At 43.4% G+C, this 25,507-nt stretch overlaps 1 protein-coding gene across 3 annotated transcripts in view; it reads left to right on the top strand.

Moving 5' to 3' along the window:
• Window positions 1-25,507, top strand: part of HAT1 (histone acetyltransferase 1) — a 326,654-nt gene that overhangs the window by 47,856 nt on the left and 253,291 nt on the right. For all 3 annotated transcript variants that reach the window (XM_078681568.1, XM_078681567.1, XM_078681566.1), the window contains exon 2: window positions 21,911-21,982. In XM_078681568.1, coding sequence (XP_078537694.1) covers window positions 21,922-21,982 — 61 coding nt within the window. In that variant the 5' untranslated portion in view covers window positions 21,911-21,921. The remainder of the gene's footprint in view (window positions 1-21,910; window positions 21,983-25,507) is intronic.

Raw genomic sequence — 25,507 nt, 5'->3', positions numbered from 1 at the left:
CACGGCTTCCGTATGACAGCACCAAGATAATGCGCGGTTGTTAGTGTGTTCCTGTGTCACAGGGCAGAATCACAGATGCATGCGTAACCGAGGCCAGAACAGTGCCGCTGTACCATGTAATTTTTCGTATCACATATTCGAACTTGAGCTCGCGCTGGAAGCAGGATGTGTGTTTCTGACATGTTATTCTTTCATGTGCCACTCAGCTGGCTCCGAGATACTATAGTGCAGGCATGCTCCAAGCCGATAGTCTGAGGCGTATTAATCCGTTCTGTGTAACAACAACACTGGAGCCAGCTTGAACCTTTATTTAAGACGCTCGAGGTAGGGGAGATCACTTTCCAGGCAGAATACTGGAATTAATAGTTGCTGCAGTTCGGCGTTTACCAGCATAATTATGGATTTGCCACATAACCCACCATTTGCTGCATATTGTGCACATTTTAGCAACACGCCTTGTTTGTAGCTCAAACGGATCAAAAGTTACTAAAATCGTTGAAACACGTGTTCCTGCCCAGTAGCTATATTTGAATGTTAAACTGGTACTAATAAGGTGACAGCTGCTCCCAGACATTGTTCCAATGTGTACAAATTACAAAACATTGTCACAAAATGCGCCACAATACGCTGCATAATTATGCTTTTCACGATGCATAATGTAGTCACCCCTGCTGCACACTTTGGTCCTCCCTCCCAAGCGCATAATTCCGATGGCCCTACTTTACAGACACCTTGACCTTTACAGACACCTTGACTATCCACGACCTTTCAGGATGGGCCAATCGCCCGCCTGCCCGTCAGCCCCTTACCATCCTACTATTTGCTGTCGGGAGAAAGAGGGCGGGCAGAAAACAACACTGCCTTTAGGTCTGTGTTTCTTTTTGTTCCTGTAACTTCCTTCATAACCTCCGGTGTTAATGGGAATACCTGGTAGCTCAGTGTCACCCAGGTCACAATGCTTTTCACAATGATTTTGTCCTGTGTTTTTTTATTTTTATTTAAAAAATCATTATTTTCAGGTGTTTTCAATTGAGCAAATGACGTGAACCAGTACTACACCTCCCAGAACGCACTGGGTTGTTAAATGAAAACAGGAGGGGAGTGCATGTAGCCCTGCAGTACCTTTATGCCCAGGGGCACTAGAGGACACCGGGGAGGACTAGTCTCTATGGCCGTGGGAGATGTTTTCTTACCGCGGCAGCTCAGTGCTAGGAGTTGAAGAATTCTGTAATAGTGTCTTGTTCCTGTAGTGGTTAATGATAGGCACGCCCCTGAATATGACCAGCCTTTAATATAGAAAGCACCCTGAAGTGCATATGAAGTTCGTTTACAAAATACCTAGTAAGAAGGCTGAGGACAGTGGGGCACAAATGTACACAGGAAGTGAGGTAATGGAGTCGTGGAAACAGAAGAAGGTTGATCCACTGCAGTGGATGAGGGAGAAGAGAGAAGTGTGCTGGTTAATATTAGGGCATCTCAATGGGGCCGAAGATGACAAGTGTCCTTGTGTAACGTAACCGTTGCTCATGTGAAGCGCTCCAATACCTTCGGGTCGAGTTTGCGCGAAATAAATCTGCAACAACCAAAAAAAGACACAGAAGTGGGGGAAGCACGCCGGAAAGGAATATCATGAAGCCATTTCTCCTCTCTTTTACAAGCACTGTGTCAAAAACCTTTACCCAGATAGTCTGGCATTAATTATTGAACGGCACAGATTACAACGTGGCACTGCACTGGTTCGCAGGCACCGCCGTAGCTTTGCCGAGCACCACATTGGATAGTACTTAGCGGCGCTGCCGCTCAATCCTGCAGACCAAGGCTGGATCCAAGGTTGTTTGATAGTAGATCGATCTATTCCTGTACTCTGAAGACCTGGGATGGTATGACACACGAGGACTTCATATTCTTTCCTCTAATGGCCCATATTCATAATTATGCAGTATTGTTCCTTATGGCAAAGAACATCACCTGATGCAATTTTTCAGGTTGGAATTCGCAAGCAAACATGCATGAAATTCCGTGAACTGCGGTTATGCCATGAATCGGGGTCCACGCATGACTTTTCATGAGTTATGAAAACGTTGCCATCCACCACTGCTAATGGCTTTGGAAAGGTAGGCCGCCATTTTAAATTCTGTTGCTCAGTGAAGTCACAATGTGGGAGAAAGTGTTCATGTCCTGGGATTGTTTACACTATCTATAGTTCGGGGTGGTATGTCCTTTAGAACCCATCGTTTTGTCTTACGCTGCTGCCATGTACCGTCCTCTCTGCCCAAGAACATATTGTTATGTATGTGACCTCTGCAGCCCCTCCTACGTCCCACCGAACCCGACCTTTCAGCCAGTCTCGAGAGTCACTCATACTCCCTGCCCGCGCCCCTTATGGCCTAGTCTGTCTCGCCCCCATGTCTCTGCCCCATAAGCCTGTAAACTTCCCCCACCCGCGCTTCAGAGTTTTCACCGTTTTATTAATTCATGCTCTGTCTGGAACGGGCCCACAGGATTCTCATATATTTATGGATTACCGTCTAGGGAGGGGGTCCCCATTACTCAGATGTCTGCAATTAGTGGTTGGGGAGGGGTGGTGGAGTTCTGAGGAGAGACATCTTCAAGCACCCCCCCCCCCCCCCGCCCCCCCAGGGTAAAACATGAGCTTCCTCCCGTCCCACCCCCCAGCTAAGAAAAGTAGGACAGCCATGGGCCAGCTCACCCTGCCCTGCACTTATAGCCAAGGAATGCCGAGGCCAGGATTTCACTTTCTCACGTACTCCTGCAAGGAAGAAACTTTCTCGGAGCACTGGTAACGCACAAGAGATTTCGCGATGTAAACACAGCCAAGGGAGAGGATGTGTCGGTATGGCCATTGGTGCACACTTTTGAACTGGAGAACCGGGAGAGTCTCGGCGCCTGCTCATTATCCTGTGACTCTGGGCAAATCACCTAACCTCCTTGTGCCTAAAAAATGACGTTGTCCTCGTGTAACGTAATGCGACAAATTAATGGTTCAAATTTTACTACAATCTTCACTGGTTTCAAAAGGAGGCACATTAACTTGCCTTCTGAAATGAAGTAACTGTATTTGAACCGAGGCGCACATGGCATATTTATTGGTTGTGTTCACATATTGATATTTATATGAAATACATTTTCTCTACTCTTTTAATGCACAAGATAAATTATACTTAACACAAGTATCTTTATTGCTTTTAATGCACAAGTAGGAAACGAGTGAAAAAGGAGTTTACAGTTTGTTTTAAAGCATTGATTGTGCCATCGCTTATGATTGTTTGTTAAAATCCCGTAGCCAATTGTGAATTGAATTATGAGCCAAATAAAGTCTCTGTCTAGAAATGGCTCCTCAATCTGTTTTCTGATTTTGGCCAGGTGCGGAAATCTTTAACGGGGAATAAATTTTTACTAATCTGTATTAGAGAAGTGTTAGCTTCCAGTTTTGTAGTGCGTTCCCTGAGGGGTTGGACGTGACTTTGGCCTGCACCAGAGGAGGGTAGTTGTGGTGGGAGTGTCCGAGGCGAGGGCTTGGGACCTCTCAGAGCTTCTCATCACCATCCATCCTTCGAGGGACCCAGGGATAGAGCGTTGCTTTCAGAAAGCTGAGCTGGAAGCTCCAGGGTTGGTACATGGCTAGCCTGAGGTGGAGAGCGTTGCCGCCCCCAAGGAAGAAGATTCGAGGTGTTATGAGGACAGGCGGTGGATGGAGGTATAAAGTTGCTATTCCTGAAGGTTGATATTTAGAGAATTGATATGCGTGTCTGTGGTAATTCGAGATTGTGCAGGGTTCATGTGATGTTAATCTACTTGAGTTAATAAGATTGTTCACACTATTAGCAATATTTTCATGCATGTGGATAATAGATTGGGTGTGTGTGGCTCTGGTGGTGTGTGTGTGGCTCTGGGTGTGTGTGTGTGGCTCTGGGTGTGTGTGTGTGTGGCTCTGGGTGTGTGTGTGTGTGTGTGGCTCTGGGTGTGTGTGTGTGTGGCTCTGGGTGTGTGTGTGTGGGGCTCTGGGTGTGTGTGTGTGGGGCTCTGGGTGTGTGTGTGTGTGGCTCTGGGTGTGTGTGTGTGGCTCTGGGTGTGTGTGTGTGGCTCTGGGTGTGTGTGGCTCTGGGTGTGTGTGGCTCTGGGGTTGTGTGTGTGGCTCTGGCGTGTGTGGCTCTGGGGGGGTTTGTGTGGCTCTGGGGGGGCGGTGTGTGGCTCTGGGGGGGTGGCTCTGGGGGGGTGTGGGGTCTCTGGGGGTGTGGGGTCTCTGTGTGTGTAGGGTCTCTGTGTGTGTAGGTGGCTCTGTGTGGGTGTGTGTGGGGCTCTGTGTGGGTGTGTGTGGGGCTCTGTGTGGGTGTGTGCGGGGCTCTGGGTGGGTGTGTGTGTGGGTGTGTGTCTCTGTGTGTGGGTGTGTGTCTCTGTGTGTGGGTGTGTGTCTCTGTGGGTGTGTGTGGGGCTCTGTGGGTGTGTGTGGGGCTCTGTGGGTGTGTGTGGGGCTCTGTGGGTGTGTGTGGGGCTCTGTGGGTGTGTGTGGGGCTCTGTGGGTGTGTGTGGGGCTCTCTGTGTGTGTGTGTGTGTGTGGCTCTGTGTGTGGCTCTGTGTGTGGCTCTGTGTGTGTGTGTGTGGCTCTGTGTGAGGCTCTGTGTGTGTGTGTGTGTGAGGCTCTGTGTGTGTGTGTGGGGCTCTGTGTGTGGGGCTCTGTGTGTGTGTGGGGCTCTGTGTGTGTGTGTGGGGCTCTGTGTGTGTGGGGGGGGCTCTGTGTGTGTGGGGGGCTCTGTATGTGTGTGTGGGTGGCTTTGTGTGTGTGGCTCTGTGTGGGTGTACATGCAATAGGTCATGCATTTGCGAGCGATTAACCCATGTAAATGACAATGCCATTTATTTAACGATTACGCTATTGGCAATGTAAATGACAATGCCATTTATTTAAGATTTAAAAAAAAAAAATGTAATGCGCAATGCCAATAGCTCTACCTTTAATAATGCCGAGACATTGTAAATGCTTGCTTTGTGTTTGGAGGCCAAAAACAATTTAGTAGACTGATTTTTCTTTTCTTTTTTTTTGATTGACAAACAACCAGCAGCTTCTCAAAGATTTTTTTAAAACCATGACAAAGCAGGAGTTCTCAGAAGACTGGCGGACAACGCTAGACCTATTGGCCATGCCAAAACTTTTTATTATACAATTACTCTTTTGAGCAGTACTGCTTGCATCCAGGAAAACAGTATCTATCCCTTGCAGTGCATCGGGTGTGTGGACATTGGTCCCAAAGCGCTGGTTATCAATGTTGTTACTCTGGAACATGAAGTTCAATAACTTTCTCATACCGCTGCTCAAAGACATTATACACTGGTCTTTTGTGTAGTGCATTGGTTCAAAGTAAGGTACATAAAAGAAGCTGAAGCTTCTTTTTCCAGATTCTCTTTCCATGAGTATATCTGCAGACAAAAGAGAAGCATTTTACAGATTTTTGCCCTGAAGCTAAAGCACACTAATCATGCACCTCTATTACTCACTGATGTCCAATTTCTAAGGTGTCTGCTGTTTTTTCATAGCGCACACCGGACTCCAGTATCTAACTCTGCTATTATCCCACATAGAAATTACTACCCTGTCTTCACTGTCACTTTATAGACCCTTCAGGCTTTGGTATTTTGGTCCTTCCCTGTGACTCCTACTTCAGAAGTGCAAACTTGGAACAGCTTCTGATGAATTCTGCTAATAAGATTTCAGTGACTACTTACACAGTCAAACATGAAGCGAGGTACTTTTTAGGGCTCGGCTGAACGCGCGGAAGCGCGTCTCCGCCGAGAACTTATTGTGGCCGTGTCTCCTTTCCAGGAGACATTCCTGGCCGCGCGCATCGCCTTGGAGGCGATTTGAAACGATCACGCGCACGCGAACGCTGCATTCTTTCAGACACACACACAAGCGCCCATGCACGCACGCACATACAGGCCCCCCCACGCTGCATTCTCTCACACACACACAAGCACCCATGCACGCACATACAGGCCCCCCCACACACATACACACGCGCACGCACACAGACACACGAGTGCCCACATCGCAGCGTTTTATTTTCAGTTTGTAGCTTTTTTTTGGCTGAAGTTGTGGATTTATTGCAATGTAAATACTCTCTCCTGAGAGGATCGGGTTGAGAATTTGGCTTTAAAGGGAAGGTTGCTTGACTGTAAATAGTAGCCGACGCACATTTTGAATGTTGACGTTTATTTATTTGAATGTTGTCCCGAACAGCAGGTTGAATGATTAAACAATCACGTTTAGAGGAAACCTAAATCTTTGTCATTGAGCATTACTTGTATTTTATCATCTTTTAACCTCTTGAGCGGAAAAATTAGAATGTAGCATAGGGACGCTGGATGCACCAGATGGATTGATGGGGTGGTAAAAATGCGATTAAAGAAGAGCTCTCCCCCCCCCCCCTCCCCTTCCATATCTTTTCTAAGGAGCAGTTTCTAAGGAAACGTCAGTGCCAGATATCTTCATTTCTGAAACATTTGAGACATGAGCTTTTCAAAACCCTACTCGATAGGGACTGCATTTCTTGCGATATATTGAAAAGTATTAATCTTCAGAATTTTTCTACATCTTGGATGTAACTTTTTACAGGTTTTTTTTAAGTGCATCGGGTTTCGTAGGAGTGACGGGCTGCCATATGCATTTTCAATACTTTATTTTGTAGTTGGTCAATTTCACGTGGGGCTAGAGTCATTTGAAGCCAAGTCTTCTAGGCCTCTCTGCTATGATATAGATCTATTGATTAACCTTCTTTGCATATGCTTTCCTAATACAGAAGAACAGAAGAACATGTAAAGATTTTAGATTGGAAGAATGAAAACAAAAGGTGGTTCCATTTATTCACAAGCACATCCTACCACGTACCACGTGCAATGCTGCACAATAGAGCCACAGCTTACATTCTCCCTTTTAAGTTGACAAGGAAAGACCTCTGAACCTTCTATGTTATTAGATTGTTTTTTGTAGATGTCTGTTAATGTTTTCGAGGTCCATCCCTTTGTTCACTGCACTGAAACATCTCTTTCTGAGATGTCATGCTCTTCGCATGCGTGGCACACTTGAGGTTGAATCTCATTCATGTTTTAAAAGCTGTTCCACTATTTTTTTACATGATTGCATAATCCTTAAAGAAGAGTTTCAGCAAGTAAATATCTATAACATAAAAAAAAGTCATGAGCAATGCCAATAGCTCAACCTTTAATAATGCAGAGACCATTGCATTGTAAATGCTTGTTTTTTAATTTCGTTAGCTGGTTTTAATATTTAATAAAAAGTTAATGTAATGCTTAGCACTGAAGTGTGAAGCCCTCAGGGCATCCTACGTTTGGCACTTCCTTGAAGGGCCTCACTGAGAGCATTTGTTTGAAACTCTGTTGCCCCTTTTGAGCTTCTTAACCAACATCTTTAAAAGTTCAGAATGGGCAGGTGGATGTGACGCAACACTTTCATCTCATCACTTGATTGTTGTCGTCTGGGAAGTTGGGCTGTGCGTTTACATTTGTTTACTGTTGAGTGACTTATTGGCTGAAACTTTTTATCTAGGAACGCTAAGTCATATCTAAGATTGGGAAACATTTACAACTCATCTATAGCTATCTATCTTACTCCTTTATGTAAATAGGTTAATGTTGTGGAGTAACTCTATGGTAGGTTGTTGCTGGGCAGATTCACATTTACTTAAACTTCATATTTGATTGCCTTGTACTTTTTAATTGCTGCACAATGGTAACAAATTGTGTTCATCACATTACTTGCATGCTTTTTATAAAGCTACCTACAAACACAGTAAATTCTGCTTTGAACACTGGGTGTGTAAGCTTTACTTCTACTTCTTGTGTTTATCCCTCCCCTGGAGTTTGGCTTCTCTACTTGTGTTCTTTCAGTGCTTACTTTCCAGACGCTTCTATTTGGTTAATCACTGCATGAGATTGCATGTGATTTCCAGCTGTCTTCAACTTGCATTTTCTACAGCTGTCCACCGATCTCCATGCTGCCCTCTCCTGTGTACTTCTCCCAGCACACCCCTCCATGTTGTGCTTGACTGTGTGTACTCCATCCGCATTGTTTTCTTGCTCATTCGCTACTCCCTGTTCATCGTTGCGCTCTATCTTTCCTGGGTTCTTCTGTTCCCGTGCTCTACATTGCTCTCTCTTGCTTGTGTTGTGTTCTTCTCCCACTGCACTCCATGTTGCTTCTGACTGCGTCCTCTGTGATTCTCCCCCCCCCCATGCCATCCGTGTTGCTTCCACCTCTGCTCTCCTGGTTGCTTACCCCCACCCATTTTACAAAAATAAAACTTTGACTGCACCCGTGTTTTTTTTTAAGTAATTCAGCTTGGATCCGTAAAAAAAAAAAAAAAAAAAAAAAAGCATCTGCGCATTTTGGAAGCGTTTGCATGCATGGTGCACATATCTATAAATTGACTCGAGCCACTGTGGTTGTTTCCTCTTTAGTCATGCTGCACAACATTGCTTAAAAACATTGGCAAAGCCAGTAGTTTACAATGTTTCTTTCTGTCCTGAATGCAATCTGGAATCCAGATGAACCTAATGGGGCAGAAAATGAGTTGTCCTCCAAATCGGTATTCTACGTGATAGAAATCTGTAAACATCTCCGGCATTAATCGTATTAATAGGTTCCCATATAGTATACTCTTTTGAAATATGGTGGTCTTCCAGGAGGGTATTGGGTTTTTCATCAGAGGCGAGGCATACTTTGTGGCATATCAAACTAGTTTCCTTGCCAGGGACTGCTGTTTGCATAGTCTGCATGCTGTACACATGAATAATGTCACTCAATATTACGCCACCACTCCAATCTGCTCTACGACACTGCTCCACTCTATGCTACGCAACCATACTCTGTGGCATGCCGGTCTACAGCACGCCACTCTACGACAATCCCTTCTACGCTACAAAGTTTTAGCCAGACTGAACAGCAGCCACGCTGGTGTACAACATGGGTAAAACTAAGTGGCAAAAGCTAATAGTTCTTGCACAGGCAAGACCTATTGGTTTTGCCAATGATTCTGGTGGAACTGCAGGTGTAGTAGAGAGTGGAATCATCCCCCCAGGCTGGTGACAAAATAGCACCACTTGAGCGAAGGAGGCTATCAGAGTGCACTGTCTGAAATGGTCTGGATGAAAGTGACAATACACAGACAATGGCACCGAATTGGACCTGGCCTCCAGAGAAAACCGCTGCAGCCTGAAAATAATCCCCACCTCTTATTCCCTATTTGCAGTGTGGCTGTATGAACGAACCTGAGGCTGAGAGACCATGGCTGAGTCTTGAATCAGCAAATATGGTGCCACAGTTCCCAAATGCAGGTGCAATGACTCGCACTCTGCTGGTGACCCTGTAAGTGGCTGTCCTGGCTGAGGTGTAGGAGTGCAAGGATCTTGGCTCAGATAGAGGAAGTAGAGTTGGTTTGCTGTGGGGCCAGTTGGTGGACTGACTGGGATGGATCACATAGTATGATTATGACAGAAACTGGGCTTAAGGTGGCCTGTCTGAATTGAATATCCGCCATCTAGTCTAAATTGACCAGAGAGTGTAGCATAGTGTCTGCTTGTAGACGAGTCACACCAAGGGTTTCACTTAAGACCGTTCATTTGAGACCTTTTCATGAAGGGAATTATCTGGATGCTTAAAAAAGAGAAACCAGAAGCACAGCCAACGATCTTTTTTTGAAACATGACCACTATCTCAAAGATAGGACACTGAGACTTTGAGGTGCAATGGAACCGTGTGAAAATTGAGGCCCCCCTAAGAAGACACGGTTGTATTGGCGAAGGGTAGAGAGAACAATGGAAGTCTGAACACAATGCAAGCCGTGGCACCCCCAGTGCATGACAAAGTAAAAGAATTGTGACAGTTGAGTTTGGGAAAGCTCTGGTGGGTGCTGAAACCTGGGACTTGAGATCAAGGGAAACCTTGATGGAGGGCGATGTACCACTACAGATAAAGATCTATAGGTCTGGCAATACAGTGGTGCCAGTTTGGTCGTGGACTGGAGCCTGAGGTGGAAACGAAAGGGGCCTTGGCAGTCAGAATTTGAAGAGACTTTGAAGAACTTTGAGTTAGCCCAGCTTGACATGACACAACCTCATTAATGTAATGTGACTATGGGCTTAGTCTAATCAATACACCTAGTTCCATAACTGCACCTAGTCGCCCTAATTCAGGTCATAATGCTTTATTTCAGAATGCAACAACTCTGGTAAAACTTATTTCTGCACACAGCAAGTTGCCTGAGATGGTACTGATCATTAGATTTTTCTTCCTTCATATCGCTACAAATACATCAAGTGGACCGTGCATTAAAGGTCAGGATGCTCGTTCAGCCTGTAAACAGTTGTACAAAAGCTCACAGGAGGACCTTGGCAAAATGTACTTTAATCATGTCACAAAATGGCAAGAGCATACTTGTAAACACACAAGCTTATGTCTGGCCCTTTTATTTGGAAATATGAAAAACGTGTACATGGCAGACAAGTGGGCCACTTGACAAGCAGTTCTAAGTTTTTTTTGTTTTTTTTTGGGTTCTTTTATGCAACAGTGGATTGAGTTCTGGGACTTGCAAGTAGGGGCTTTAAAAACTAAGAACCCAAAGGGCTTATGGCTAAACGCATAAAATGTCAAGAATGTGTCTCACATTCTTTGCCACCAGCCACCGGGCAGCTCTGCTTTTGCCCCTTTCAGGTTTGAACGTAAAGCCTGAAACGCAATTGTGCGTGTAAGTCCCTTCCCCCCCCCGCCTTCCACCCCATTCACTACACCAAGGGTATGATTTATGATTTTAGTAGTCTAGTTCCATTTTTGGTTACCAAAAAATCCATGTCTTGCGACCTTACGCTATTGTAATGTCTTTTATGATTTTGAAATATAAATACAGACCCAAAATAGCTTGTTTACCTGTCTGTTTTTATAGAAAAGAAATTGTAAATGGGTTTTTGATAAACTTCCCTTCATTTTAATTAGATTTGCGAGCTAATTGACCGAATGGAAATACAGCCCCCAAAACGCCTAAATTGTCACTACTTGTAGCTAGGCTCTGCCGCTATTCCAGTTCCTTCTTTTCTATTCAGTCCTGATTAACCACCCCTCTGCACCTTTGAGCATGAACTTTCTCCTTCTGATGGATACTTTTAAATGCAGATACCTTACCATGTGAATATTCCCCAGGTAACGGACTGGAACTGAAACCTATAAATCCGTACTCCTGGGTGCCAGTAGGTGGCATCATGTGGCTCCATGCCAATGTAGTTCCGCTCCGGAAGTGAAGGACTGAGCTTCATATAAGCACCACATGTTCACCCTAATGTCTCCATGCCTTCAGATGTGGATCTGGAGCAGCTACTTAGATTTTTCAAGACTTTTTCTTGACAGAAATTCTAATTTTTGTAGTGTGCAATGGAAGATGTCACCTACCAAGACAGCACGGTTTAAACAGTGTGGGGACTGCTGCAAATGGATGTCTGTGACATACCCTCAAGAGGTGTATCTGTGGTGCATAGATGAGGAAAACGACTTCAGGGCCTCATAGGAATGTGCCCAGATAAACTAGAAGGCCATGCTTGACAGGCTGAATTTAAAGGGAAGGTGCTGTACCTACACCTAAAGTCGTTCCTGCAGAAGATCTCCATTGCGGTTGAAGTTTGAGCAAGTCTAAAAAGACTCAAGAAAACTAAGCAGGAATAGGCCCCTTCTTGTGAACTCCAGAGAAGATGTGATGGATCAACATGACCCTGGTCTCACTCCTGAACCTCCATTGTAGCCAATTCCATGCTAAGTCCTGCTGTACCCCAAATTTATGTTGCACCGACGATGCAGGAGGTGGGTGCCATGCTGCATATTTTTGGCATATTACCAGTTCCCTTTGGTGAGCATTCGCCCCCTAAGGATCCTTTCGGCATCCAGTTAGACTTTCGTTGGTGGGTCTGCTCTTTGTGCTGTCTGTGCCCCTCAAACCCAATTCATTGCAGACTTCCATTCTGTTGCCACCTGCTGTGCGGGTTTCCTTTGCATCTACACTGTTGTCAATGTCAGGGGATGACTCTCAACATATTGTGCTCTCCCACTCTGGGATGTATTCACCCTGCCTTTGCCTGAGGCCACACCCTGATCCCAACAGCTCAGCCATCCGACAACTTATCCTATTCTGATACCTTGCCCTAACCATCAGCAGAGCCCTGAGTTTACATAATCTTTTTGGTGGGGATTCAGACAATGACTATTTTGATGAAGGTGATGATTTTACCCCAACAAGAGGAGACCTATTGGTATTGGGGACTACTAGATGCCAGTGACCTGGACTCTGCCACAGAAACTGGCCTCATTTCTCCACCCTCTTTGGCTGTGATTATTCAGAAGGTGACAGAACTACAATTCCCGAAAATGGAAGTGAAGACTTATTATGAAGTCCTCTAACCTGGTCACACACCTACAGAAACTCTTATTGCTTTTTTACAAAGCCATCCCAGGTGCCCTCATGTGCACTTTGGTTGAACTATGTTCAGGACTGTCAGTCAAAAGGTAGTTTGCTAATTGCCATTGACTGGTACCAGGTGGCCATGACTTCTTACACAGTATCCCATGCCAGAGAGCTTGGTGCAGATGTCCACCAGTAAGTTTAATCCTGCGGCGTTCCCCACCTGATTGTGAGTTTTAACGAATAGAGACTTTTGGCAAGCCCATCTTATCCACTAGCCTTGCTCTGCTGTCTGTAAACAAACACCAGCTGTCTTCTAGGCCCATTCTCTAATGCCACTATGCCACTAATTCCTTTACCAAGTTCCAAGATCAATCATTAGAACATAAAATAGACCTGGATACATTTTGGACCCATTTCGTCCTAATGACATTAATTCAACTAATACCGCAACACCTATTTCTAAAGCACTTTATACCTTACAGGAAATATTGGAATCTGTTCTTTCTTTTTTAGGTAATATTTTGGAAAATTCCGATCAAACTTTGGATGTCCAAATTGGTATATTAAAATTTTTAGTAGAAGAAAAGAGGAAAAAAGATCTCGCTGATGTAACAAATAACAAACAGATAACTGATGCGAAGCAGGATAACTATAATATTTCTTCTAACATTATCATAAGCACTGAATCTCAAATTAAATGTGATATTAGTACCCAAACATCCGATGTAAAAATTCTAGAAAAATCCAATAAAAAGATCCGGAAAAAGCTTAAGGATGTTAAAATATATTCCTTGAAGAATCTTTTTAGAGAAGAGCCTTTACCCACAATTAAAGAGTACTCTATTTTTTCGGTTTCCAAAAAACAAAACTTGCCAAAGAAAGGATCCGATAAAGAAGAACAAGGAACCTCCACTATACTTTCACTTGACGAAGTTGGAGATGACAAGATCACCCAAACAAAACTCAACAAAGGAAAAAAGGGAAAAAACAGAAAAAGGAAACCGCTAAGAAGAATTAATAAAAAGAAATCCCGAAAGCTAAAATTCAAAAGTGCAATCACTCCTCAAAAAAACCAAGAGGGACAAAACGATAAAACAATACCTAACTGTTCTTCGGTTGAGGCAACTAATGATACCATAAATATACCATCAATAAAGTTATTGAATCACAAAGCGATTGAATATATACCTTCCAAAGTAATTGATAGAGCAGGTCAGACAAACAAGGAAACAAGCGAGAATAATAAGAAGATGCCTTTAGGCGGTGAACAAATTTTGACTAACCGTTTACAGTTTGAAGAACTCTTTCCTACAGATAATTTACCATTAAATCGAGGAAGGATAATTAATTTGCTACAGCAAATACATCCTTTACAAACTATAACTAGCAAAGAAATAGATTTGGTGACCTTCCCCATAAAAGAAAATCGTAAAATAGCGGAAGTAGTATTTTGGTCATCAGTTCTTCCTGGGATCATCATAAAGGAAAAAGAAACATTACACAAATGCGGTTATGATGTCATCGAAAGATTTCTACCTAAGGAAATTAAAATTAAGAACAAGATTTCTGGCCTCCAAGGAACTAACTTCAATACCCCAATTGAGAATTGGTATTCCAATAACTTTAATCAAGATGATTCAGGATTAACATGTCCAAGGAAGGACATTTTGAAAATTCAGGTAAATAAAGGTGAAAGGAAAGTTTGGAGCCAAGACCAAGAAGTAAAAGAGGTCAAAAAAACAACAAAGTCTTGGGCTTGGGTCTCGGAGACCATAAACAGCAATAAATTAGTCCACCAACAACAATTTACTGTTTAACAATGGTTTAAAGATCACTTCATGGAACATAGCCGGAAAAACAAACAATAAAATGAATGAAGCACTCGAAAATTATCCTGATATTTTAGCTATACAGGAAACATGGGCAATAAAATCCTTCAACCAGATGGGCTACTATGTCTACGAGATTCCGGCTAAAGCTACAAACCGAGGCCACGCAAAGGGCGGATTGGCAATTTTGTTGAGTGAGGAGCACTCATGGTTCCAAGAAGTTGTTGAGTCCAAATCTGATAACTTCCAATGTATTAAGGTTTCGCTGAAGATTCACAACTTTGACCAAAAAAAAGGCCTTTCTACTCTTTAATATGTACGTCCCTCCAGGCACCAACCAGGACGTCACTTTCGTGGAAACGTTGGATGCAATTGCACAGATAATCGAAGATCGAGCAAACATGTCATATTTAATTATGGGTGACCTGAATGGGAAAATCTCTAATGCCGAGATCGGAAAATGGGCAAAACTATATGAAGAAGAATCGCTGGAACTATCTATCCCAATATTCCCTAAAGGGAAAGCTTCTGATAAAAGAGGAAAATTGTTACTAGCATGTTTGCCAAATCTAAATGGGACAATTCTGAATGGCAATGTGGATGGAGATATACCGGCGTCTTTCACAAGACGAGGGAAAGGAACTCTAACAATTATTGACTACATAATATGTGGTATGGAGCTAGTGGAGACAGTTACAAATTTGAGTATTAACTTTACAGATGATAGCGACCATGCTCTTTTACATTTAAATACTGGTTGGTCGGTAAAGCCCTCCTCGTCGAACCGAATCATGTTCCATAAAAGCAATATTGAAATTAACAACAATCAAAGACGGATCTTTTGGAACTCGGCGACCTTAGACCATATTACTGAAATGATCTCACATAATCAACTTTTAACTAGTATACATTCTAACGACCAAATAGCAAACTTTGAATGTATTATTATTAATCTTAAGAGAGCCCTCTTAGATAGGATAAAACAAGATAAAAAGAGAAACTACAAGATGTCCAACAAAAATACAACCAGGAGGAAGCTCAATAAACTTATTCGAGGGCAATACCTGAATTTTTCACCTGTAACTCAACAAGAAATAAATAAATTAAAAAATCAATTAAGAAGAGAGAAGAACAGCCAAAAAAGAATGTTGCAGGATAAAAATTGGGTGGATATCCAAGTAGCGGCTAAAAAATATAATCAAAGAAAATACTGGTCTCTGATTGCCAAAATGACTGGAACAAAAAAGAAACTGCATGCTATACCAGTTCCACCGCAGGAATGGGAAATTTATCTAACTGACCTATATAAAGAAAATGTAATTGAATCAGACAGAAAAGATACTGATATTACTTTGGAAAATAAATCAATTCCGATAGTAAAAACTACAGCATTTTCAATAGAAATGCACATTAGAAAAGCAAGAAGTACCGCAGCGTCGGGTCCAGATCAAATACCCATTAAGGTTCTGCAGTCATATCCTAAAGAATGGAGTCAGATGTTATTACCGCTTTTTAATTATATTTTCAGTTCTGGGAGACTACCAAAGTCGTGGCAGGGGAGTATTATAATTCCAATATACAAAAAAGGGAGTAAAAATATCGCTGGAAACTATCGCCAAATAGCGTTGATGGACGCAACAGGAAAAATCTTCGCTGCAGAGGTCTTGGATAGACTAAAAGACTGGGCCTTCTCGCAGGGTCTAATACCTAAGTACCAAGCAGGCTTTCGACCTAATCATTCAGTTACTGATAACATATCAATTCTCCAGACTATTTTAGACAAATACATCGTACAGAAATCTCAACCAGTGTACGCTGCGTTTATTGACTATTCTACAGCGTTTGATCGCGTAGACAGACCTACACTGTGGAAAAAATTAAGGAGACTGGGAATTTCTGAAAATCTACTGCAGATCATAATTAAACTCCATACTAACACTTGGTCCCAGGTGCAAATAGGTAGTGAAAAAGGACTAACTAAACCGATCAAAACTTCTAATGGCCTCAAACAAGGGTGCCTTTTAGCACCAATATTATTTTCACTATATCTGAGTGATTTACCGTACCATCTGCAACAATGCTCTAGTTTGCCTCCAAAGATTGCTTCACATAGCATTCACGCTCTGCTATACGCAGATGACATTGTAATGCTGGACCTTACACCTTTTGGTTTGCAAAAGTTATTGGACTCCTTAAATGACTATTCAAAGGATCATTTTTTAATTCCTAACTTAACAAAAACCAAAGTGGTAGCTTTTTCTGGTAGGAAACAAAGTGTAAAATACTGTTGGAATCTTGATGGGATCAGAGTAGAGGAAGTAGAAGAATATACTTACCTCGGCAGGATTTTCTCAAAGAACTTGCAAAATACAAAACAGATAAATAACTTGAAGAGAAAATCAGAATTACATGCCGGGGCTCTCTCTAGATTGTACTCTGCCACAGGAAACAGACACTTCTCTTCATTGCTAAAAGTGTATAGAGCAAAAATTCCCCCGGTTTTATCTTATGCTACCGAGCACATACCAACAAAGCAATGGTCCTATATGGACATAACCGAAGGGAAAATTTTGAAAAAAATCTTAAAGGTTTCTAAATCAACACCTGTTCAAGCTCTAAGACTGGAATTCTCAATAACAAGCTCCTATGCTATAGCTGTCGCCAACGTTATCAGATGGGCTTATAATATTCTGCACGCAAAGGAAGGAACATTGCGATTCTTGTTAAAGACTGAGATATTTGAATCCGTGGCATTAAAACTCCATTTTTCCAGGAATATGTCAGCGGCATTTGAAATTGCTAATCTTACTAAAGACATTTTGCTGACCTGGTCAAATTCACAACTGAAACTCTTTTTGAAATGCTTCACACCAAGACTGAGCTTTGATCTTGATCTTGCATATTGTAGTAAGTTATCTACATACAAACTCTATACTGAGACATTGGAATATAAGCAAATACAGCCATATTTAGGGTTTTGCCTCACGCATGGTGCAAGAAGGGCTATAACAATGTTGCGCTTAGGTATCTTACCTGTGTCTACCTTTACCTCTAGATGGTCACTAGCAGGTTCCCCAATATGTAAACTCTGTCAAGGAGGTGATCAGGACATTGAGCATATTTTATTTGTTTGTCCCCATCCAAATATAGTCTTAGCTCGGGCAAGATATCTTGACCCGATATATCGAAAATGTAAAATTACTACAGTAAAAAATGTGTTACTAGTGGGCAAACATCCACCCAGTGAATGGGTCAGTTATAATTTTTATAAATTTCTAAAGTCCTTTTTAACACTATACTAATTTCTGTTGATTTATCCTTATGTAAATTGTTTTTTAAGTTTGTGGTCCTCAGTTGAGGCCCAAAACAAATAAAATCTTTTTGACTTTGACTTTTTGAACAAAGTGACCCAAGGTTCGCCAGGATCTCCAGACATCCTTTGGGCAATCCTGATCCAAGCTTTCCAGTATGGCTGCGATGCAGCAAAATGTGTGATCCCCTCTGGCTTGGACACCACTGACTGCTTGGGTTGGGCAGTGGGCACAAGTGTAGTGCCTGTGCTCCACGCCTAGGTGAGGTCCACAGGCTTTTCTCAGGATTTCCAGTAATCTCTAATGGATATGCCATTCGATGGCTCTTGCCTTTTTTGCAAGAAAAACAACTCTGACCTGGGACATTTTAAGGAAAGCGGGGCATAGCACATTCTTTGGGCATGTCCGCTATGTCCAGGCCAGTTGCATTAACAAATTTGTCTCATTCGAGGCTACGGTAGGTGTTTCCAATACTGCCAACAACCGATCTCTCAGCCAGCCCAATCGACTCCCAGCCCTTTTGTGGCAGATGCTGTTGTTCAAAAAGGCGACACCCTGGGCATTGGAGACCAGTGGCAGCAGAGTTTCCCCCATCCCCCCACGCTCTTCAGCTGCTGCAAGACCTCTTTAATGTGTCCTTCACGGCACACAGCCACCCATTTGGGGTCAGGATTTGGTATTTCCTCTTACGGTGGCAAGCCATCACGTCAGACAAATGGGTCCTCCAATTTCTTTCTTCCCGCTGCATTTTTCAACACCATCCATGCTGCTGAAGGACGACCAAATGTCCATTTACAGCAGGAAGTGCAGGCCCATTTTTTCTCAGGGGCTTTAGAGAGGGTTCCACATTCGAAAGTAGGAACTGTTTGTTACTCTTGATGCTTTTTTCTGACTAAGGACTGAGGCCTTCGTCCTATTTTAGTTCTTCACCCTCTCAATGTCTTCCTGCAAATGACAAATTGAAGATGCTCACACTAGCTTAGGTCCTCTGTGCCCTAGACTGCGGAGACTGGATGGTAGTGTTTGACATGCATGACACTTAATTCCACTTCCTTGTCCTGCAGGTACACAGTAGGCCCAGGAGCATTTTCAGTTTGCAGTGCTCCTATCTTGCCTTATCAGTGCCCCTTTTGGTGTTTACAGAAAGTAATGGTGGAGTTCCCAGCACACTGCCATATGACGGGCGTACCAGTCTTTCCCCTTCCTCGAATACTGGCTGTTCGAGGCTTGTTTGCCCCCATGCAGTCGTCAACCACCTCCAGACGACTGTGATTCTTTTTACATAGATGGTGTTTACTGTTAATATGCCAAAGTCACACCTGACTGCTTCATATGTGCTCCTTTTCATTGGAGCCATTCTGGATACTGTACAATTTTGTGCCTTTCCCCTTGGGCAGAGTCTCCAGGATGTTTAGTCTACAATCTCGATGTTTCGGAGTCTTTTCTGGGTCTCAGTGCAGATGACTAAGGCGGCTGGGATTGCTGGCCTCCTGCATCTTTCTGGTGACACATGCTTGGTGGTGCATGCAGGCTCTGCAGTGGGTATGGAGGTTCAGAGGTCACTACACCAGTGAGACATGTCAAATTGTATCCAGGTTTCAGTGGGACTGCAAAATATCTGCAGTGGAGGCTGCTGGATTTTAATGGAGATAAGTGGCAGACTCCTCTCATACTCCACCCACATTGGGCAGTGTTAACGGATTCATCGCTTGTGAGTTGGGGAGCCTACCTGGGAAGGCGCAGAGCAGAGGCCTAGAGTCTTCAGTGAAAGCATAATTCCATATAGATTAGTTAGAGTGGGAGATTCCCTTGACGTTGAAGGCCTTCCTGCCCACCATCAGAGGAAGACTGGTGTAGGTGCTTGCGGACAAAGCCACCACCATGTGTTATGGCAGTAAACAGGACTGGGTGGGCTCCTGGGTATTGTGCCAGGAGGCTCTACGCCCCTGGAAGTGACTGGTTTGTACAGTAATTTCCCCTGGGGCTGGCTCACATACTGTGTCTAGGGGAGCCCACCCTGGAACTTGGTAGTTTCCCTTCCTGCACAGGTAGGGAAACTTGGGTTTTCTCCTGCATGGTGGGTGCATTTTCAATTTCTCCTGCCAAACTGGAGCAAACACAAAGTCTTATCCCACCCTGCAGGAGCTTTAAAAATGCTCCAGACGGCTCAGAGTAAACTTGTATTTTGTTTCCCTGGCCACACTGATGCTGGCAGGAAAACTGAACACACATTGCCCGCGCCCGAAGGGAGCAGCGTAAATAGCGGCTTCCTCCGGACGAGAGCAATACTGGCTCCCATATCATGCGGCTGGGCCTTTGTGTTTGTGGGTGCCCCAGGTGGCCACCGGGACACCCGCCTATATTAAAATTAGTTCCTGGGAGATGGGGTCCATGGGGCTGTAATAGGCTTGGGGGCTCCCACACCCCTCCGTTAAAATAAAAGCGTCATGGAGTCCCTAGGGCCTATGAGGCCGGGGAAGGGTGGGGGTGTATGTGGACCCCCTCCCTGTTAATTATTATGCTCTGGGGGGTTGGTATACCTGGGGCATAATAAGGCTTAGGGTGGGGTCATGGGGCCTCCTTCTCCTTTATAATGTAATGCAGACCTGTGTGATGGGGTCCCTGGGGGCTAATAAGGCTCGGCGAGGGGGGCCACATGGTTCCACCTCCCCTTTTAAGAGAGATGGCCCCGGGAGATGTGTTCCCCTGGGCTTAAAGAGGCTCGGGGAGAGAGTATTCTAATAACAAGGCTGTAGTATGTTCAATCTTTTCTCTATTGGAAACATTTTCTCCAGAGCCAGAAATGTGTGTGGCGTATGCTTGAACACAATTCTTTAACTGTCATTTGCACAGTTACTCTTCTGTATAAAAATGTACAACATGTTTGATACCTCTAGAGACATACAACGCATTAGGTTTTGTAAACATTTACATCCATTAGCCGGACACAGGTTGTACAATATTAGGTAGAAAAATAATATGGTAGTTACCCACCACTATGTAAACTGTGAAATAAACTAACACACTCTTTTAATTATGTCATTTGAGATCTCATCAGTGTTGTCATAAATGTTGTCATGGAACAGGTCACCAAACTAGAACGTCACTTTAACCTTCGATTTTTTTTTTTCAGTATAAAAAATAATTATATATATATTTGTATGTATATAGACTAGAAAGCTAGAGACATTAAAAAAAAGTGTCTAGGCATAATTAAATAACAAACTAAAACTGCTTTTCCTATCAAACTTTGAAAACTGCAGAAAAGAATCATTATAAAGCAAAATCTATTTACCTTGAAGTTAAAAGCGTTGGGACAGCATCCCTAGCTGTAAAATCGTATTTTTTAAATTCACCCAGCGCATCACGCTCTTTGTCTTTTTTTTTTTTTTGTATGTGCTACTCCTCGCTCACCAAAGGTGGCATCTACAGAGCTTGCCAATGTGCTGCATGCACCTGCCTCAGCAGAGGTGGTGGTAGAACTGTAAGCTCCCGTCACCCCAGCAGGCTCCATTTTGGGTACTGTCGAAGTAAAGATTGCCGCCTCCGTATTTGGACTGATCACTTCATGTACAAATGTGCCAGCTTGATTCAATAGTAATAATACTCCACACTTCAGGAATAATAGTTATAAAAAACAGTGGCTGTAATGTGGTTGATCAAAAAGTGAATTATAAAGTGACAAATGACTGAAGAGGGCAGGCCTATTAGCGTTTCTACGTATGTATGGTGTAACTCTTGAGACAGCTGAACCTTGTTTCTATTCAAACCAAAAAGCGTTAAAGAGCGACTAGTTCCTCATTCCCATGCAAACATTAGTTACAAACTTAAAACTCTTGCGACAAGGTTGAGCCCCATGTCTTATCCTTTGTTAGAAATGTTATTGTTTTAATGCAGTTGGTGCTTTCCTTGTGTTCATTAGCCAGCCCTTGACAGTAATTCCATTTTAACCCGTTGGCTGCTTCGAATGTTCTGCACCAGTGCTGAACGTTCAAAGAAACGGGTGGGGCCGCGTCGGCCAACGGACGTGCGCAGCACTACCGAGGTAGTGCTCGCGAGGTAGTGTTCGTGACGACCGTTGGCCGACTGCAGCAGCCAACGGGTTAAACTCGTTTGAAAGTAAACAATACAGCTGTTAATTTTCCCATCAATGTTCCACTATAAATTACAATCCATATTACTAACCTTCAATGCTGTGTGTTTAAATGGTGTAAAGCAGTATGTTGTTGAAAAACGTAAGTATTGAGTTAAAGTATTTTACAATTGAACTTTCTGTTTACTATTTACTCCCTAGGACTCAATGATATGGAGAAGACGTTGGCAGAATTTAAATGCCATGCAAATGATGCAGTGAAGCTGAAATTAGGTAAGTTATTGTGGCGTTTTAATGTGCAGGAGACAGCAGTACTTGGTAACAGTACTTTAGACTTTAATGGGTAGAACTTTATCACTTACTGTTACACACAATCTCAAAGATTTGAACTTGGCTTTTGGAAAAATCCAAGTTGCATGCGTTGAAGGCCTGGTGACAAGTGTTCTCCTTAATTTAATAAATAAAAAATAAATACATCTACCTAACGTTGGTCAGATTTCACATCCAGTTGAACTGTGAACCTCTTGCATTCTGTTTCCCTTATTCCACAATTTGAACTTGCTTTCATGCTAAGTGAAGTCAGTCTTTGGTCTTGGTCTGGCTCATTATACCAAGTGTTCCCACATGTAAGTTAAGTTAAATAGATAAGGGGGGTAGCACCCCACCCCTGCAAGTGTACACTGTTTGGACACGCCATTGTTTGATGTTGAGAGGATCGTGCAGTGGTCCGGATTCGTTGGTTAAATGATAGGCCTTCAAATCATTTCTCCAATTCTTACTTTTTCTTAATGCCCTAGCGTTTGAGGTTATATATCTAATCGTATGTTTTTGGGGCTCGACGTATGCTGAATGTTTGTTTAATCTGCTGCTTGGGCATGTATCTTCCACTCATTAATCGGTTTATACAGTGGAGCAAGAATTAGGTTTTGATTGGCTTATATTGATAATGAAAAGAGAAAATTGTACTTTCCCTGTCACTAGATTTGCACGCCACACAGACCTGGAAGCCCCAAAAAATAAGAGCATGTATAGTTTCTCGACCAATCACTGAAACTTAGAGTGGACGCTGACATTCTTTTAAAAGGTAAAAACAACAATTGATGGACATAATGCAGAACAATGTCATACATTCATACCAGTGCAGAGATCTGGGCCTAAATCCATCGTTTTTTTCCTCACCATGCCATTCCAGTTTGAACCTAGCCATATGCAAATCAGTCTTGACCCTCTGCCCCATGGGAACAGTCCAGCCCGAACTGCCCAAGAATGCCTGGCTGATGAGGGTTATGAACCCGAAACCGGTCCGAGGATGCTTGTTTCCGGTCCAGGGAAGGCAAGGTTTGGCAGTTCGGGCTGGACTGTTCCCATGAGGCACAGGGTCAGACTGATTTGCATATGGCCATGTCTGAACTGGGGTGGTGGAGTGAGCTAAAGAATAATGAAGGATTAAACCCAGATCATTTGACTGGGGGGTGAGTGAGTGATTTTCTCAACTGCTCCGTCCATCATCCTCTTTGGTATCGTTTGTTCGCCCTAAGTTGGCAGGGTACGCCCAGACGTGGGTCCCTTGCTTGCTCTGCCACTGGATTCAAGATAGCCTGGCAGATGAGGGTTATGAACCCAAAAGCGGTCCCAGGATGCTTGTTTCCGGTCCAGGGAAGGCATGGCTTGGCAGTTCTGGCTGGACTGTTCCCATGAGGCACAGGGTCAGACTGATTTGCATATGGCCATGTCTGAACTGGGGTAGTGGAGTGAGCTAAAGAATGATGATGGATTAAACCCAGATCGTTTGACTGCGAGTGAGTGTTTGATTTGCTCAAGCGCTCCGTCCATCATTCCCTTTGGTATCGCTTCATTCTTTTAAAAGGTAGCATCACTTAATGTTCATATTAGGTCACAGGCCTAAACTAAAACGTTGACACCACTATTTGGTTCAAAGAAAATATATCCAGCTTCATTACCGACACAAGTTATCCAGGAAGTTTCACCGAGTATCCAATAGAAGGTTTAACTAATTAGTTATAAAGGACTTCATAAACGTTTTTGTCATTTCTATTCGTGGTAAAAAATAGACGGAGTATACAAAAGAGTGATCAAACTAGGGCTGAAGTGTGACAGATTTTTCAGAGATTCAAAGAAGATCACTTTAGATATAGTGACTCTAAATCGGAATCTTGTAGACATTCTGTTTCAGCTTCATAGTCTGGCATGTACATGCTGGTCACCACTGGTTTTGGGAGTATAGGTGTGAAACATGTTTTATCACCATAGGTATCTGCTTGTCTGGTCTCAAAGTTCTGTTTCCACTTGCATATTTCTTCTGGTATCTGTGCCGTTGGATATAATCTGGAGCTTTGTTTTGTTTACATTTGTGATGTATTGACAACTTTGTTGCTGATAATAACAAGGAGCAGTGACTTCAAACACCATACTCCTTGATGCAGCCATAGCACCATCAGAAGCTGCCATTTTTCCAGAAAAGATCTAATGGGGGAGTTATAGGGGATAAGCAAACCTTATTGGCAACGGGCACGCCCAGGATCTAAAAATACAGTGACTTCCTGATCTCCTTATATCAGATGGGTGCCTTGATGGAAAGAAGCATAGCCAACAATCCGCCAGAATGATAACTAGTTATAGTTATCTCAAGAAACTTGTGCCCCCGCCAGGAACATTTTTCTCATCCATGTTTTTGCAAATTTTGCAGTAATATTACCAATAATGTTTCATAGATGTCATGGCTGATGTAGTATGTGGGGTGATTAGCAGCACATAGCGAGGGCTAGAGTTATAGGTACCCTAGGCCATGAGTTAAAGTTTCTTCAGGTAATTTTAATTTTAACTGTGCAATTTCTGTAGTTTTATGTGTAAAATCTGAACCTAACTAGGTCTCTCTATTTAAAAAAAACATCTTTTTTATTGAGAAATTCAACATAATTACAACCAAAACAAGTGCAGTGCAATCATCAAAATGTCCCGGATGTCACAGTATACAGTACAGTAAAGACAAATCGAAGCACAGGGTCTACTTAGCAATGAACATGTAGCATTTTCCCCATGGTATTCAAAGCATTAAAGGTCCTCAAAGTCAACTCCCAATGGGGGAGGATCACTAAAAGAGGTACATAGCAGGCATCTACTCTCATTCCAAGGGCCCCAGATATTTGTCCATTTATGCAGGCATCTCCATCCCTCGTAAATAACCCTCTCTGCCTGCGTACACCAATCCATATCCGACTCCCAGTCAGAGTGTCGTGGCTTGACGCCTCCCTTCCATGTTCTGGCTATGTTATGCTATGCCACCATGCAGCCCAGCGTGACCCACAACTTCTCAGTTCGTGACAAGTCTGTGGCTTCCCAGATATTTAGAAGGCAGAGCCGGGGGGAGACCTCTATAGGTGTTTTACTTATCTGGGACATAACAGATATAACCTTTCCCCAATACTTCTGGAGGATCTGGCAATCCCACCATTGGTGTATGTAGGTACCGGTGTGACCACATCCTCGGGGACAGGTCAGTGAGGGTGATACGGGGAGTACCCTGGATCCAGAGCAGGGCACGAACCTCCAGAGTCGATAGATTGAAAATAATGAGGTGGAACCAAATGGGGCGTTTCAGTAGGGCATATAGAAAACGCGGAAGCGCCATCATCTAATAAAGGGCCGCTCTACCTCACGGCGTAAGGGGAAGCGTTTTCCAGTGTTGCACATCGGCGTGAAGGCGGCGCAGGGGGGCATCAGATTGCAATCGTGGAAAACTGAGGAATCAAGCGAGATATACATTCCCAAGCACTGAAA

The sequence above is a fragment of the Lissotriton helveticus genome, chromosome 3_1, assembly GCF_964261635.1.
Source record: "Lissotriton helveticus chromosome 3_1, aLisHel1.1, whole genome shotgun sequence".
NCBI classification, from domain to species: domain Eukaryota; kingdom Metazoa; phylum Chordata; class Amphibia; order Caudata; family Salamandridae; genus Lissotriton; species Lissotriton helveticus.
This window is presented reverse-complemented; position numbering and strand designations above follow the sequence as displayed.